Source organism: Dipodomys merriami, unplaced genomic scaffold, assembly GCF_024711535.1.
Source record: "Dipodomys merriami isolate MVZ:Mamm:240054 unplaced genomic scaffold, mDipMer1.0.p SCAF_772, whole genome shotgun sequence".
Lineage (NCBI taxonomy): Eukaryota > Metazoa > Chordata > Mammalia > Rodentia > Heteromyidae > Dipodomys > Dipodomys merriami.
The window spans coordinates 115,602-129,841 of record NW_027206371.1 but is presented as its reverse complement, the minus strand read 5'-3'; the positions used below and the strand labels follow the sequence as shown (position 1 = coordinate 129,841).

The 14,240-nt window shown below is 57.8% G+C and overlaps 1 protein-coding gene across 6 annotated transcripts in view; it reads left to right on the top strand.

Annotated features, from left to right (window-relative positions):
• The window catches only part of LOC138818522 (uncharacterized), a 35,360-nt gene extending 21,806 nt beyond the window's left edge, over positions 1-13,554 (top strand). For 3 of the 6 annotated variants that reach the window (XR_011369170.1, XR_011369169.1, XR_011369166.1), the window contains 3 exons: positions 2,589-3,425; positions 3,982-4,111; positions 13,481-13,554. Coding sequence is in view for 1 of the 6 variants with exons in the window: in XM_070009438.1 (XP_069865539.1) it covers positions 6,583-7,449 (867 nt within the window). In the remaining 5 variants the exon portion in view is untranslated. Of the gene's footprint in view, positions 1-2,588; positions 3,426-3,981; positions 4,112-5,436; positions 5,539-6,490; positions 7,470-13,480 lie in introns of those variants that run through there. The other 3 variants (XR_011369167.1, XR_011369168.1, XM_070009438.1) reach the window with 3 other exon arrangements.
• Positions 13,555-14,240: the final 686 nt, after the last annotated feature.

Here is a 14,240-nt window from a genome sequence, read left to right as displayed (position 1 = left end):
ACAGATGGAGCCAGGAAGACAGAGACAGACAGACAGAGGACAGACAGATGTAGAGACAGTGACAGGAAGAGACAGACGGACACAGGGACAGACAGAGACAGGGACAGACAGACAGACAGAAGAGACAGACATGTAGACACAGAGACAGAGAAGAAACAGACTCAGACAGACAGACGCAGGCACAGACAGACAGATGGGCAGACAGAGGAGACAGATGGACAGACAGACAGACACAGAGACAGGCAGGAAGGGAGATGGACAGACACGGAGAGACAGACAGACAGAGACAGAGACAGACAGGAAGAGACACAGACAGATGGACAGAGACAGGAAGACAGACAGACAGACAGAACAGACCAACAGAGATAGACACAGGCACAGAGAGACAGACAGACAGAGACAAGAGACAGACGGGGACAGACAGACTGAGACAGAAGAGACACCAAGACAGATAGACAGAGACAGACGGACAGACAGAAACAAAAGACACACAGAGACAGACTGAGACAGAAGAGATCCAGACAGACAGATGTACACACAGAGACGGACAGGAAGAGAGTCGGACAGAGACAGAGACAAGAGACAGATGGACAGAGACAGACAGACATGAGACTGGTAGACAGACACAGGGAGAGACAGAGATAACAGACAGACAGACGTCAACACAGACAGACAGAGACAAAAGACAGAGACAAACAGAGATGTGGAGACAGACAGACATCAACACAGACAGTGATGGAACAGACAGACAGACAAGATCGATGGACAGACAAGAGACAGAGATAGAGAAACCCAGACAGACAGATGGAGATGTACAGACAGATGGAGACACAGAGATAGACAGGGAAAGACAGAACAGACAGACAGAGAGACATGAGACCAATGGACAGATAACAGACAGAGACAGAGAGACACAGACAAAGACAGACAGACAGAGACACAGAGACAGGGAGAGACTGACAGAGGTACATGGACAGAGACAGGCAGATGTCAACACAGACAGAACAGACAGACAGAGATAAGAGACAGAGACAGACACAGAGACAGACAGAGACAAAGACAGACAGACAGACAGGGACACAGACAGACAGATACAGACAGACAGAGATAAGAGACAGACAGAGGGAGACAGACATAAGAGACAGACACAGACAGACAGACACAGAGGCAGACAGGGAGAGACAGACCAGACAGACAGACATGAGACCAATGGACAGATAACAGACAGAGACAGAGAGGCAGACAGACAGACAGATAAGAGACAGACAGACAGATGTCAACACAGAGACAGACAGACAGTGAGACAGACAGACACAGACAAAGACAGACAGAAAGCTAAAGACAGAGAGATAGACATGGAGAGACAGATGGACAGAGACAGACAGACAGAGCAGGTCTTCCCAGTCTCTTTTTCCTTGTGTCTCTCGACTTCCTGATCATATTCCTGTTGGTTGGTGTTTTCCTTCTTCCTCTTCTGTCTCCTCTTCCTCTTCCATCTTCTCTTCCATCTCCTCTTCTTCTTCCATCTCCTCTTCCTCTTCTGTCTCCTCTTCTGTCTCCTCTTCCATCTCCTCTTCCGTCTCCTCTTCCGTCTCCTCTTCCGTCTCCTCTTCCATCTCCTCTTCCATCTCCTCTTCCTCTTCCATCTCCTCTTCCTCTCCTCTTCCATCTCCTCTTCCTCTTCCATCTCCTCTTCCGTCTCCTCTTCGATCTCCTCTTCCTCTTCCATCTCCTCTTCCTCTCCTCTTCCTCTTCCGTCTCCTCTTCCATCTGCCCTTCTGTCTCCTCTTCCTCTTCCATCTCCTCTTCTGTCTCCTCTTCCTCTTCTGTCTCCTCTTCCATCTCCTCTTCCATCTTCTCTTCCATCTCCTCTTCTGTCTCCTCTTCCATCTCCTCTTCCATCTCCTTTTCCTCTTCCATCTCCTCTTCTGTGTCCTCTTCCATGTCCTCTTCCTCTTCCATCTCCTCTTCTATCTCCTCTCCGGTCTCCTCTTCCTTTCTCCTCTTCCTCTTCCATCTCCTTTTCCTCTTCCATCTCCTTTTCCTCTTCCATCTCCTCTTCCTTCTCCTCTTCCATCTCCTTTTCCATCTCCTCTTCCTTCTCCTCTTCCATCTCCTCTTCCTCTCCTATCTCCTCTTCCATCTCCTCTTCCATCTCTTCCGTCTCCTCTTCCATCTCCTCTTCCTCTCCTGTCTCCTCTTCCATCTCCTCTTCCGTCTCCTCTTCCATCTCATCTTCCGTCTCCTCTTCCGTCTCCTCTTCCTCTTCCGTCTCCTCTTCCTTTTCCATCTCCTCTTCCGTCTCCTCTTCCGTCTCCTCTTCTATCTCCTCTTCTGTCTCCTCTTCCATCTCCTCTTCCTCTTCCATCTCCTTTTCCTCTTCCATCTCCTCTTCTGTCTCCTCTTCCATCTCCTCTTCCTCTTCCATCTCCTCTTTCATCTCCTCTTCCTCTTCCATCTCCTCTTCCTCTTCCCCTTCCTCTTCCTCGTGTCCATGTCCTTCTTCCTCTTCCTGTTCTTCTGATACATCTCCTTCCTCTTCCCATTCTCCTTCCTCTTCCTCCCCATTGTCTCCCTGACCCCCACAGATTGCCTCACATCCTTGAACCTCCATCCCCGGGCCTCCAACTTCCAGCCTCCATCCCTGGCCTCCATCCTTGGGCCTCCACCCCCTTGGACCTCCATCTCCAGCCTCCACTCCTGGCCTCCATCCCCAGCCTCCACCCCATTTGGCCTACTTTCCTCTATCCACAGGGCCTCTATCCCTAGCCTCCACCCTCCTGGGCCTCCTTCCCTGGGCCTCCAACTTCCAGTCTCCATCCCCAGCCTCCACCCCATTAGGCCTCCATCCCTGGTTTCTCTATCCCCAGCCTCCAATACCTCTGGGCCTCCTTCTCTGGCCTCCAACTTCCAGTCTCCATCCTCAGCCTCTACCTCTGGCCTCCACCTTCCTGGACCTCCATCCCCAGCCTCCATACCTGGCCTCTACCCCCGAGGCCCCCATCCCTGGACCTCCACTTCCCTTAGGCCTCCATTCCTGGGCCTCCAGCCCCTGGGCCTCCAACTTCCAGTCTCCTTCCTCAGCCTCCACCCCTATCCTCCACCTTGTTGGACCTCCATCCCCAGTCTCCACCCTGGCCTCTAATCCCTAGGCCTCCTTCCCTGGGCCTCCAACTTCCAGCCTCCATTTCCCTGGGCCTCCATCCCCAGCCTCCCCCCCTCCATCCCAGCCCCAGGATGGGGGGCCCCCGCCCCTGGGCCTCGCTGCTGCTGCTGCTGCTCCTGTGTGGCACCCACCCAGCCCCCGCCACCCGCTGCCCCAGGACCTGCGCCTGCTACGTCCCCACCGAGCTCCACTGCACCTTCCGCAGCCTCAGGGCCGTGCCCCACATGCTGGACCCCAAGATAGAGCGCGTGAACCTGGGGTGAGGCCTGGGGGGGGAAGGGGGGAAGGAAGGGAAGGAAGAGGAAGGAAGGAAGGAAGGAAGGAAAGAAGGAGGGAAGGAGGGAAGGAGGGAAAGAAGGAAGGAGAGAAGGAGGGAAGGAAGGAAGATGGAGGGAAGGAAGGGAAGATAGAAGGAAGGAAGGAAAGAGGGAAGGAAAGAAGGAGGGAGGGAAGGAAGGAGGGAGGGAAGGAAGGAGGGAGGGAGGGAAGGAAGGAAGGAAGGAGGGAAGGATGGAAGGAAGGAAGGAGGGAGAGAAGGAAGGAAGGAAGGAAGGAAGGAGGGAAGGAGGGAAGGAAAGAAGGAAGGAAGGAAGGAAGGAAGGAGGGAAGGAGGGAGGGAAGGAAGGAAGGAGGGAGGGAAGGAAGGAAGGAAGCGAGGGAGGAAAGGAAGGAAAGAAGGAAGGAAGGAAGATGATGATGAGTAATGATTCATTATTCTTGACCCTGACCCGGAAACAAAAGTCCTGCCCTCCCAGCGCTGGTTTTCAGGCTGGTTTCCTGATTTCCTCTTCCTGTCCTCTCATCTGTTGAATTAGGTTCAACCACATCCGGGTCCTGACGCACGCTTCCTTCTCCGGTCTCGCGAGACTTCAGCTGCTGCTGCTGCACGGAAACGAGATCGCGGACATCACCGAAGGCGCCCTGAGCGACCTGGGTGCACTGCAGGTGCACAGGGAGCGGGCGGAATTGGAAGGAAGTGGAAGGAAGTTTGGCAGGAAGTGGGGCAGAAATACGCAGTGAAGTGGGACAAAGTAGGGGAGGAAGTAGGGCGGAAGTTTGAGGAAATAGATACGGAAGTGGGAGGAAGTAGGGCTGGAAGTGGGAAGGAAGTTGGAGGAAGAAGGAAGTGGGAAAAGAGTAGGGAGGAAGGAGGGGGGAAATGCGGAGGAAGACAGGCAGAAATGGGGATCAAATAGCAAAGGAAGTGGGGAGGAAGTAGGGAATCAATGGAGGAAGTAGAGACGGACATGGAAGGAAGTCGAGGCAGAAGGGAGGCGGAAGTGGGGCAGAAGTGAGACGGAAATGGATAAGGACCTGGGAAGAAGTAGGGCCGAAAGTGCAGCCGGATGTTGAGTGGAAATAGGGAAGGAAGTGGAGCAGAAGTGGGTCGGAAGTAGTGAGGATATGGATCTGGAAGTGGAAGTAGGGCCGGAAGTGGAGTGGAAATCAGGAAGTAGGGAGGAAGTGTGAAGAAGTAGGGACGAAAATAAGCCGGAAGTGGGGAGGAAGTGGGAGGAAGTAGGGGTGGAAGTGGGGCGGAAGTGGTAAGGATAGGGTTCCGGAAGTGAGAAGTGGGGTGGAAATAGGGAAGGAAGTGGGGAGGAAGCAGGACGAAGTAGGGGCGGAAGTAAGGCGGAAGTGGGGCGGAAGTGGTGAGGATATGGATCCGGAAGTGGAGTGAAAATAGGGAAGGAAGTGGGGAGGAAGTGGGGGCGGAAGTGACCCAGAAGTGGGGAATGATATATAGCCGGAAGAGGGGAAGAAAGTGGAAATAGGACCATGGGTAGGACCGGAAGTGGGGCAGAAATAAGGAAGGAAATGGATAGGAAGTGGGAAGTCGGGGCTGAAGTGAGGCAGAAGTGAGCCAGAAGTGGGGCAGAAGTGGTGAGGATATGGATCCAGAAGATACAGGAAGTAGGGCCGTAAATGTGGCCGGAAGTGCGGAGGAACTTGGAGGAAGTAGAGGCGGAAATCAGCCGGAAGTGGGGAGGAAGTGACCCGGAACTGGGGCGGAAGTGAGTCGGAAGTAGGGAGGAAGTGAGACTGGGGCAGAAGTGGGAATGGAAGAAGTGAGGAAATGTACTCGGAAGTGGGAGGAAGTAGAGGCAGAATTCGGCAGAAGCCGGATGTGGAGCAGAAGTGTGACAGGAAGTGGTAGGGAAATAGGGCAGAAGTGAGACCGGAAGGGGGTGAAAGAGATTGAAAGTGGGGCGGAAGTGACCCCGAAGTGGCCCTAAGGATCCCAGAAACGCCCCCTTTGACCCACGCAGGTGCTGAAGCTGAGCTACAACCAGCTTCGGGCACTGCACACGGGCTCCCTGCGGGGCCTGCGGCGCCTGTCCCGGCTGTACCTGGACCACAACCGGCTGGAGTCGGTGCACCCATGGGCACTGCTGGGGCTGGCATCGTTGCGGCTGCTGCGTCTGGATGGGAACCGGCTGGCGGCGCTGGCGCCCGAGGCGCTGGCCACGCTGCGTGTGCGCGGGGTCCCGGCCTGCACGCTGGGCGTGCTGCACCTGGCCGGGAACCGCCTGGCAGCGCTGCCTGCCGGCACCCTGGCCCGCGCACCCGCGCTGCGCGCGCTGCATCTGCAGGGTAACCCCTGGGCCTGCGGCTGCCGCGCGCGCTGGATGGAGGGCCTGCAGGGGCGGGGCCGAGGTGAGCCGAGGGGGCGTGGTCAAGCGCAGGCCAATGAGAGAGCGGGGCGGGGCTGAGGCGATGCAGAGAGGGAGCGTGACCAAGATACAGCCAGTGAAAAAGGACGGGGTCGTGGCTGGGCGTAAGTGAGTAGCCGAGCTCCCCGAGTCACGTGGGGCAGAGGCGTGGCCGAGGTGCCCAGGGGGGCGTGGCCGAGCTCCAGCCAGTAAAAAACGGCAGCAGTGTGGCTGGGCGTGGCTGGGCATTAGTGAGGAGCTGCAGGGGGCGTGGCCAAGGTCTAGCCACTAAGGCGGGGCGGGGACGTTGCTGAGGCTCCACAGGGAGGGTGTGGCCCAGCTTCAGCCACTCAGGCAGGGCGAGGGTGTGGCTAAGACTCCACGGGGGCGTGGCCGAGGTCCAGCCAGTCAGGTGAGATGAGGACGTGGCTGAGGTGACACGGGGGCATGGCTGAGCTCCAGCCAGTCAGGCAGGGCAGGGGTGTGGCTGAGGCTCGGCAGGGGGTGTGGCCAATCTCCAGCCAGTCAGGCATGGCGGGGGCGTGGCTGAGAACCCCCAGGAAAGGCGTGGCTGAGCTCCAGCCAGTCAGGCGCGGCGGGAGCGTGGCCGAGGCTCCCCAGGGGGGCGTGTCCCATGTCAGCCCCGCCCCTCTCCCGTCCCCCCCTGCAGGCGTGCTGCGCTGTGGGAAGGAACAGGCGTGCGCGGCCTGCGCCAGCCCCGCTGACCGCCGCGGCCTGGACCTGCGTCGCCTGCTGCCACGCATGCGCTGTCGGTCGCCGCGCATCCACACTGACCCGGCGGATGGCGAGGAGCCGCCAGAAGCAGAAGTGGAGGCAGAGGAAGAGGAAGTGGAGGACTGGGAGGATGTGGGCGAGGTGCGGCTGAGGCTGACAGACGCCCGTGGCCGCACCGCCCACCTTGCCTGCCGCCTGCGGCGCGCGCCCGTCGTGCGCGACCTCGACGTGCGGCCCGGCCTCGCCCCCGACACCCCAGCGCACGTGCGCCTGACACTCAGTGCCGCCCTCGTCTGCTATGCCGACTCTGACCACCTCGCACATGCCCGCCGCCTGCTGGGAGGCGATGATGATACTGATGACGTCGCGCTGATGCTGCGCTGGGACCTGGAGGCGCTGGGCCACGCCCACCCGGATGGGGACCTGGGAGATGGATTCCGGGAAGGCCACGCCCAAACCTCGGGCGGAGACCCTGATGGGGATGAGCTGTATCAGGACAGGTCCTCGGATGTAGGCCACGCCCACCGTCAGGGCGGAGACCCAGATGTGGACCATATGTATCAGGCCACAGACTCGGATGTAGGCCATGCCCACCATCGAACCAGGAACCCTGATAGAGGCCACGTCCACCAGGGAGCCAGAGACCCTGATGTAGGCCCTGCCCACGCTCAGGACAGAGACCCGGTTGTAGGCCACACCCATCTGCAGGACAAATACCCGGATGTAGGCTATATGTATCAAGCCCGAGACCCGGATGTAGGGCCCTCCCGCCAGCAGGACAGACACCCGGATGTAGGCCATGAGTATGATCAGGACATAGGCCCCGCCCACACTCAGGACAGAGACCCGGATGTCAATGACCCAGATGAGGGCCCTGCAGAGACCCAGATGTAGGCCCCGAGTATGACCAGGATGGAGGCCACGCCCACTCTGAGGCTAGAGACCCGGATGTCCGGGACATGGATGAGGGCCCTGCCCACCCTGAGGACAGAGACCCTGATGTCAATGACCCGGATGAGGGCCCCGCCCACTCTGAGGACAGAGACCCGGATGTAGGCCCCAGGTATGACCAGGATGGAGGCCACGCCCACCCTGAGGCCAGTTTCCCGGATGTCCATGACCCGGATGTGGGCAAGGCCTACCGCCTGGTTCGCGGCCCTGGTGCGTCGTCATCGTCGCCGCCGATGTCACTTCCGGGCGTGGTGGCCCGGCTGTGGGCGCGGCCTGCCTGGCTTCTGCAGCCCGAGCTGACGCTGCACTGGGCCGGGCTGCGCGGGCCACACATACATCTGACGTGGACGGCGTGCGTGCATGGCCCCGAGGACCCGGAGGACGCGCCCTGGGTGACCCTCGACCCCCGTGATGACCCCGATGACGTGCACGTGGTGACCCCGGGGCAGACTCTGCGGCTGCACTGTGCGGCGCAGGGCTCGGAAACGCCACACGTGGCCTGGACGCGGCCCGACGGCTCCGTCCTGCGGGGCGATGAGGACGGCGGCCATGACAGGGGGACAACGCTGGAGATCCGCGGGGTGCGCCATGCTGATGCTGGATGGTACCACTGCGAGGCCCGAGTGGGGCGCCGCGGGGAAACCGAGGCACGGCACGTGGCCTACGGTGGGGACGGAGCCACGGGGTCCGGGGCCTACGTGGAGGAGGAAGCCATGGAATCTGAGGCCTATGGTGTGAATGAAGCCATAGGATCCAAGGCCTACGCTGAGGAGAAAGCCACGAGATCTGAGGCCTACGCTGAGGAAAAAGCCACAAGATCCGAGGCCTACCCTGAGGAGAAAGCCACAGGATCCCAGGCCTATGCTGAGGAGAAAGCCATCAAATCTGAGGCCTATGACGTGAATGAAGCCATAGAATCTGAGGCCTACACTGAGGAGAAAGCCAAAGGATCCAGTGCCTATGGCTCAGATGAAGCCATGAGATCCGAGGCCTACACTGAAGAAAAAGCCACAAAATCTGAGACCTATGGTGAAGAAAAAGCCATAGAGTCCGAGGCTTACGCTGTGAATGAAGCCATAGAATCCGAGGCCTATGGTGCAAATGAAGCCATAGAATTCGAGGCCTTCACTGAGGAAAAAGCCATAGGATCTGAGGCCTACACAAAGGAGAAAGCCATAGGCCCCGCAGCCTACACCGTGTCTGAAGCCACAGGCCGTGCAGCCTTTGACACCTCTGAAGCCACAGGCCCCGCAGCCCCGTCTGCAGCCCCAGGCCCCGCGGCCTTTGATGCCTCTGAAGCCACAGCCCCCACGGCCTACGTCCCATCTGCAGCCCCGGGCCCTGTGGCCTACGGTGGCTTTGAGGCCGCCATGGCAGGCCGGGCGCAGCGCGTGTTCGTGGTGGCGTCGCAGGCACCAGCGGCCACGGCTCTGGCACTGCCTGTGGGCGCCGCGCTGCGGCTGGGCTGCCGAGCGGAGGCGGAGCCGGTGGCGCGCGTGGGCTGGCTGCTGCCGGGCGGGCGCTGGGCCTGGGCGGGGACGGAGCTGGGGACGGACGGCGTCGGGGTCGGGGCGGACGGGACACTGACGCTGCCCGCACTGGGTCCGCAGCACACTGGACGCTATGTGTGCGTGGCCGCCAACGCGCTGGGGATGGCGCGCTGGGATGCGGACGTCAGCGTGGGTGGGGCAGCGGGGGACAAGATGGCAGAAGCCAAGATGGCGGAATCAAAGATGGAAGAATCCAAGATGACGGAAAGCAAGATGGCCAAAAACAAGATGGCAGAATCAAAGATGAAAGGCAACAAGATGGCGGAAAACAAGATGGAGAGAATTAAGATGGCGGATTCCAATATGGTGGACACCAAGATGGTGGAATCAAACATGGAGAGAAACAAGATGGAGGAATCCAAGATGGAGGGAACCAAGATGGCCGAATCCAACATGGCCGACACCAACATGGCGGATTCCAAGATGGTGGACGCCAAGATGGCGAAATCCAAAATGGAGGGAAACAAGATCGTGGAAAGCAACATGGCGGAATCCAAGATGGAAGGAATCAAGATGGCAGAAAACAAGATGGAAGGAATAATGATGGCCGAAAACAAGGTGGTGGAATCAAAGATGGAGGGAACCAACATGGCGGAATCCCAGATGGAGGAATCCAAGATTGAGGGAATTAAGATGGCGGATTCCAAGATGGTGGAGGCCAAGATGGCGGATTCAAAAATGGCGGATTCCAAGATGGCGGGCGCCGCTGCGGAAGCGGCCGCGGGGGCGTCTCGCCGTGCTGACATCATTGTTGACACACCGAGCTCAGGCCCGGGCACCGGGGAAGCGCAGCTGTGGCGTCGGCGTCCTGCGGGCGGCCCCGGGCGTGGGCAGCAACGGCGTCCGCCGCCTCCGCCTCCCCCTCCCGCCCCGCGTGCCGCCCCTGCCGGCCGCGGGTTCGAGCCCGCCTTGCCGCGCCCGCGCCCGCCAGTGGCTGCCGAGCACATCCGGCCCGAGCACTGGGCGCGCATCCTGGCGCGCGTGCGCGGCCGCGGCACGGGTGACTTCTGGGCCCCGCCCACCCTGCTTCCGGTCTCCACGGAGACCTCCCTGCTTCCGGCGTCCACACTTCCGTTTTCCACACTTCCGGTTTTGACGCAAATATCCCCACTTCCGGTCTCCGTGTCTTCCGCCGACCCACTTCCGGTCTCCACTCAGACCTCACCACTTCCGGTCTCCACTCAGACCACCCCACTTCTGGTCTCCACACTGCTGGTTTCCACTCGAACATCACCACTTCCTGTCTTCACTACTTCCGCCTACCCACTTCTGCTCTCCCCGCGGACCTCTCCACTTCCTGTCTCCACTCGGACCCCCGCACTTCCTGCTTCCACACTTCCAGTTTCCACTCGAAAATTCCTACTTCCGGTCTCCACTCGGACCACCCCACTTCCGGCTTCCACATTTCCGGTTTTGTCTCGAACATCCCCACTTCTGGGCTCCACTCGCAGATCTACACTTCCGGTCTCCACGCGGAGATCCCCACTTCCGGTCTCCATTCGGACCACCCCACTTCCTGTTTCCCCACTTCCGGTTTCCACTCGGAAATCCCCACTTACGGCCTCAACTACTTCGGCCTACCCACTTCCGTTTTCGACGGAGAGATCCCCACTTCCGGCTTCCACACCTCCGGTTTCCCCACGGACCTCCCCACTTCCGGTCTCCAGTCGGACCACCCGACTTCCGGTTACCACTCGGAGATCCCCACTTCTGACTTCCACACTTTCAGTCTCCCCACGGACCTCTCTACTTCCGGTTTCAACACGGACATCCCCACTTCCGGCCTCCACCCCTGGAGCATCCGCTGCTCCGACCTCTGCACTTCCGTCCTCCTCACTTCCGGCCTCCTTACTTCCGCCCTCCAGGAGGCTTGGCGGCGGCCGCAGGCGGGGGCAACAGCACAAAGCCCACCGCGCCCGGCCGGGCCCCACGGCAAACCCCCGTGACCCCGTGGTCACGACCCTGCACGGCCGTGCCCCGGATGCCCTCCCTTCCCGTCCTGCTGCTTCCCCCGACGGTGACCCTGGGACCTTTGACCCACGATCCCCGGCCCCGCCCGCCATGACCCTGCCCCGTGGGGCCTGGAACGAGCTGGACTCGGGTGAGCCTCAGTTTACCCATCTGTTTCCTGCAGGCTCTTGGCGTGGGGGCGGGGGACTGAGGGGAGCCAGATAGGAGGTGGAGGTTAGAGGTCACAGGGAGGATACAAGACGGTCAGAGGTCAGGGGGAGGTTAGGGTCATGGGGGTCAAAGGTCACAGGGAAATCAGGGGTCACAGTCGGGTCAGTGGTTGCAGAGAGGTCAGAGGTCATGGAGAGGTCACGGGGAGGTGAGAGGCCATGGGCAGGTGAGAAGTGGATGGGAGGTCAAAGGTCATGGGGAACTCAGGGGTCATGGAGAGGTCACGGGGAGGTCTCGGGAGGGTCACTGGGAGGTCAGAGGTCATGGGGAAGCCAGGAGTCACAGGAGGTAAGAGGTCACAGAGTAGTCAGAGGTCATGGAGAGGTCACAGGGAGGTCAGGGGTCACTGGGAGGGCAGAGGGCATGGGGAGGGGAGGGGCGAAGTCCTTTACTCTGTCTGTTGTCTGTGTTCCTGGCCGTGTGGGGCACAGGATGTCTGGGGAGACAAACACACACGCACGGACAGACAGGCAGACAGACATAGAGCAGACAGATAGAGGGACGGATGGATAGACAGACAGACAGACAGACAGATAGGTGGATAGACGGATGAATGGACGGATAGACAGAGCCATAGAGAGACAGACAGATGGACAGAAGGACGGATAGACAGGTAGACAGACAGTAGACAGACAGATGGACAGATAGATAGACAGACAGATAGACTGATAGATAAATAGATAAACAAATGGACGGATAGACAGAGCCATAGACAGATAGACAGAGAGATACAGGGACGGATGGATGGAGAGACAGACAGACATGGAAACGTACATGGTTGGATGGATGGATAGATAGGTAGACAGACAGACAGCTGGATGGATAGATAGACCAATGGACAGATAGACAGAGCCATAGACAAAGAGATAGATGGACAGATGGATGGGTAGACAGACAGACAGACTGATGGCTGAAGACAGACACCAGACAGACGGATGGATACAGAGACAGGTGGACAGATGGACGGACAGACAGATAGAAGGACAGATGGACAGATAGGTAGACAGACAGATAAACCAATGGACAGATAGACAGAGCCATAGAGAGACAGACAGAGAGATACATGGACTGATGGATGGATAAACAGATAGACTGATGGACGGATAGACAGAGCCATAGAGAGACATATACTAGAGACATGGACAGATAGATAGAAAGAGACAGACAGACCGACCGACCAATGGAAGGATGGACAGACAGAGCCATAGAGAGACAGACAGACAGAGATACATGGACAGATGGATGGATAGACAGACAGACAGATAGAAACATACATGGTTGGATGGATGGATAGGTACACAGACAGACAGACAGACAGATAGATAGATAGACAGACAGACCAATGGACGGATAGACAGAGCCATAGAGACAGATAGAAGAATGGACAGAGAGATGAACAGATGGACAGATGAACAGATGGATAGATGGACCAATGGACAGATAGACAGACAGAGGCATACACAGTCAGAGAGACAGATGGACAGATGGATGGATAGACAGACGGGTGGATGGATGGATGGATTGAAAGAGATAACATGGACAGGTGGGTGGGTAGACAGACGGACGGACTGATGGATGTATAGATAGATAGGTAGACAGACACCAGACAGACAGGCAGACAGATAGATAGAGAGACAGGTGGACGACAGATGGACAGATAGCTAGATGGATGGACCAGTGGACAAATACACAGAATCATAGATAGACAGACAGAGCAATGGACAGATAGACAAACAGAGCCATAGACAGAGAGAGAGAGAGAGAGAGAGAGAGAGAGAGAGAGAGAGAGAGAGAGAGAGAGAGAGAGAGAGAGAGAGATGGACGGAAGGAAGGATACACAGGTAGGTAGACAGACAGTAGATGGATGGACAGATGAATGGACAGACAGATACATCGGTGGATGGAGCGACACAGACACATGGACAGATAGACGGATGGACTGATGGATGGATAGACAGATGGACAGACAGAGAGACAGAGGGACAAACAGAGGGACAGAGAGACAGAGGGACAGAGAAACGGATGGACAGACAGATGGACAGACAGACGGACAAGTAGACAGATGAACAGACAGAGGGACAGACAGACAGACATAGACATACTGACAGATGGATAGACAGACGGACAGAGAGATGGACAGCCGGATGGACAGACAGACAGAGGGACAGAGCACTGTCTCCGACCAGCACAGGGGCCTTTATCCAACGCCCTGTCCCTCCCTCCGTCCGTCTGTCCATCCCCAGGCGTGGAGCTGACCCCAGCTGTGCCGGACACACATGGGATGGACACGAGTGGATCTGACGCTGGCACGATGGACACGCGTGGAAAGGACAGGCGTGGACCTCACAGGAGCAAACTGGACACGCGTAGGCCTGCCACTGACTTGATGATCACGTGTGAAAATGTCACACGTGACACGGACACGATCAGATGCCTTCCACACTCACTGGACACGCGTGAAATGCACATAACTGCATCTGACATGCGTGGAAATGTCACACGTGTAAATGTCACACGTGTAAATGTCACGCGTGAAAGGGACACAATCATGTCCGTTATTCATAGGCCTAACCCCAGTGGAAATGTCACGCGTGGACCTGACTCTCAGATGATGGTCACACGTGGAAATGTCACGCGTGAAAGGGACACGATCAGACCCCTTCTGTGTGGACCTGACACTCTTAGAATGCACATACATGGATCAGACATGCGTGCAAATGTCACGCTTGGATATGACAGGCGTGGAACGGACACGATCAGGTCCATTATTCATAGACCTGACACGCGTGAAAATGTCACGTGTGAAAATGTCACCCATGGAATGGACGCGATCAGGTCCCTTCTGCATGGCCCTGATACTCTTGGACCGCACATGCATGGATCTGTCACGCGTGTAAATGTCACGCATGAATCTGACACTCACACAATGGTCACATGTGGAAATATCACTCGTGAAAGCGACACGATCACATCCCTTCCACACTCACCTGATACACATGAAGT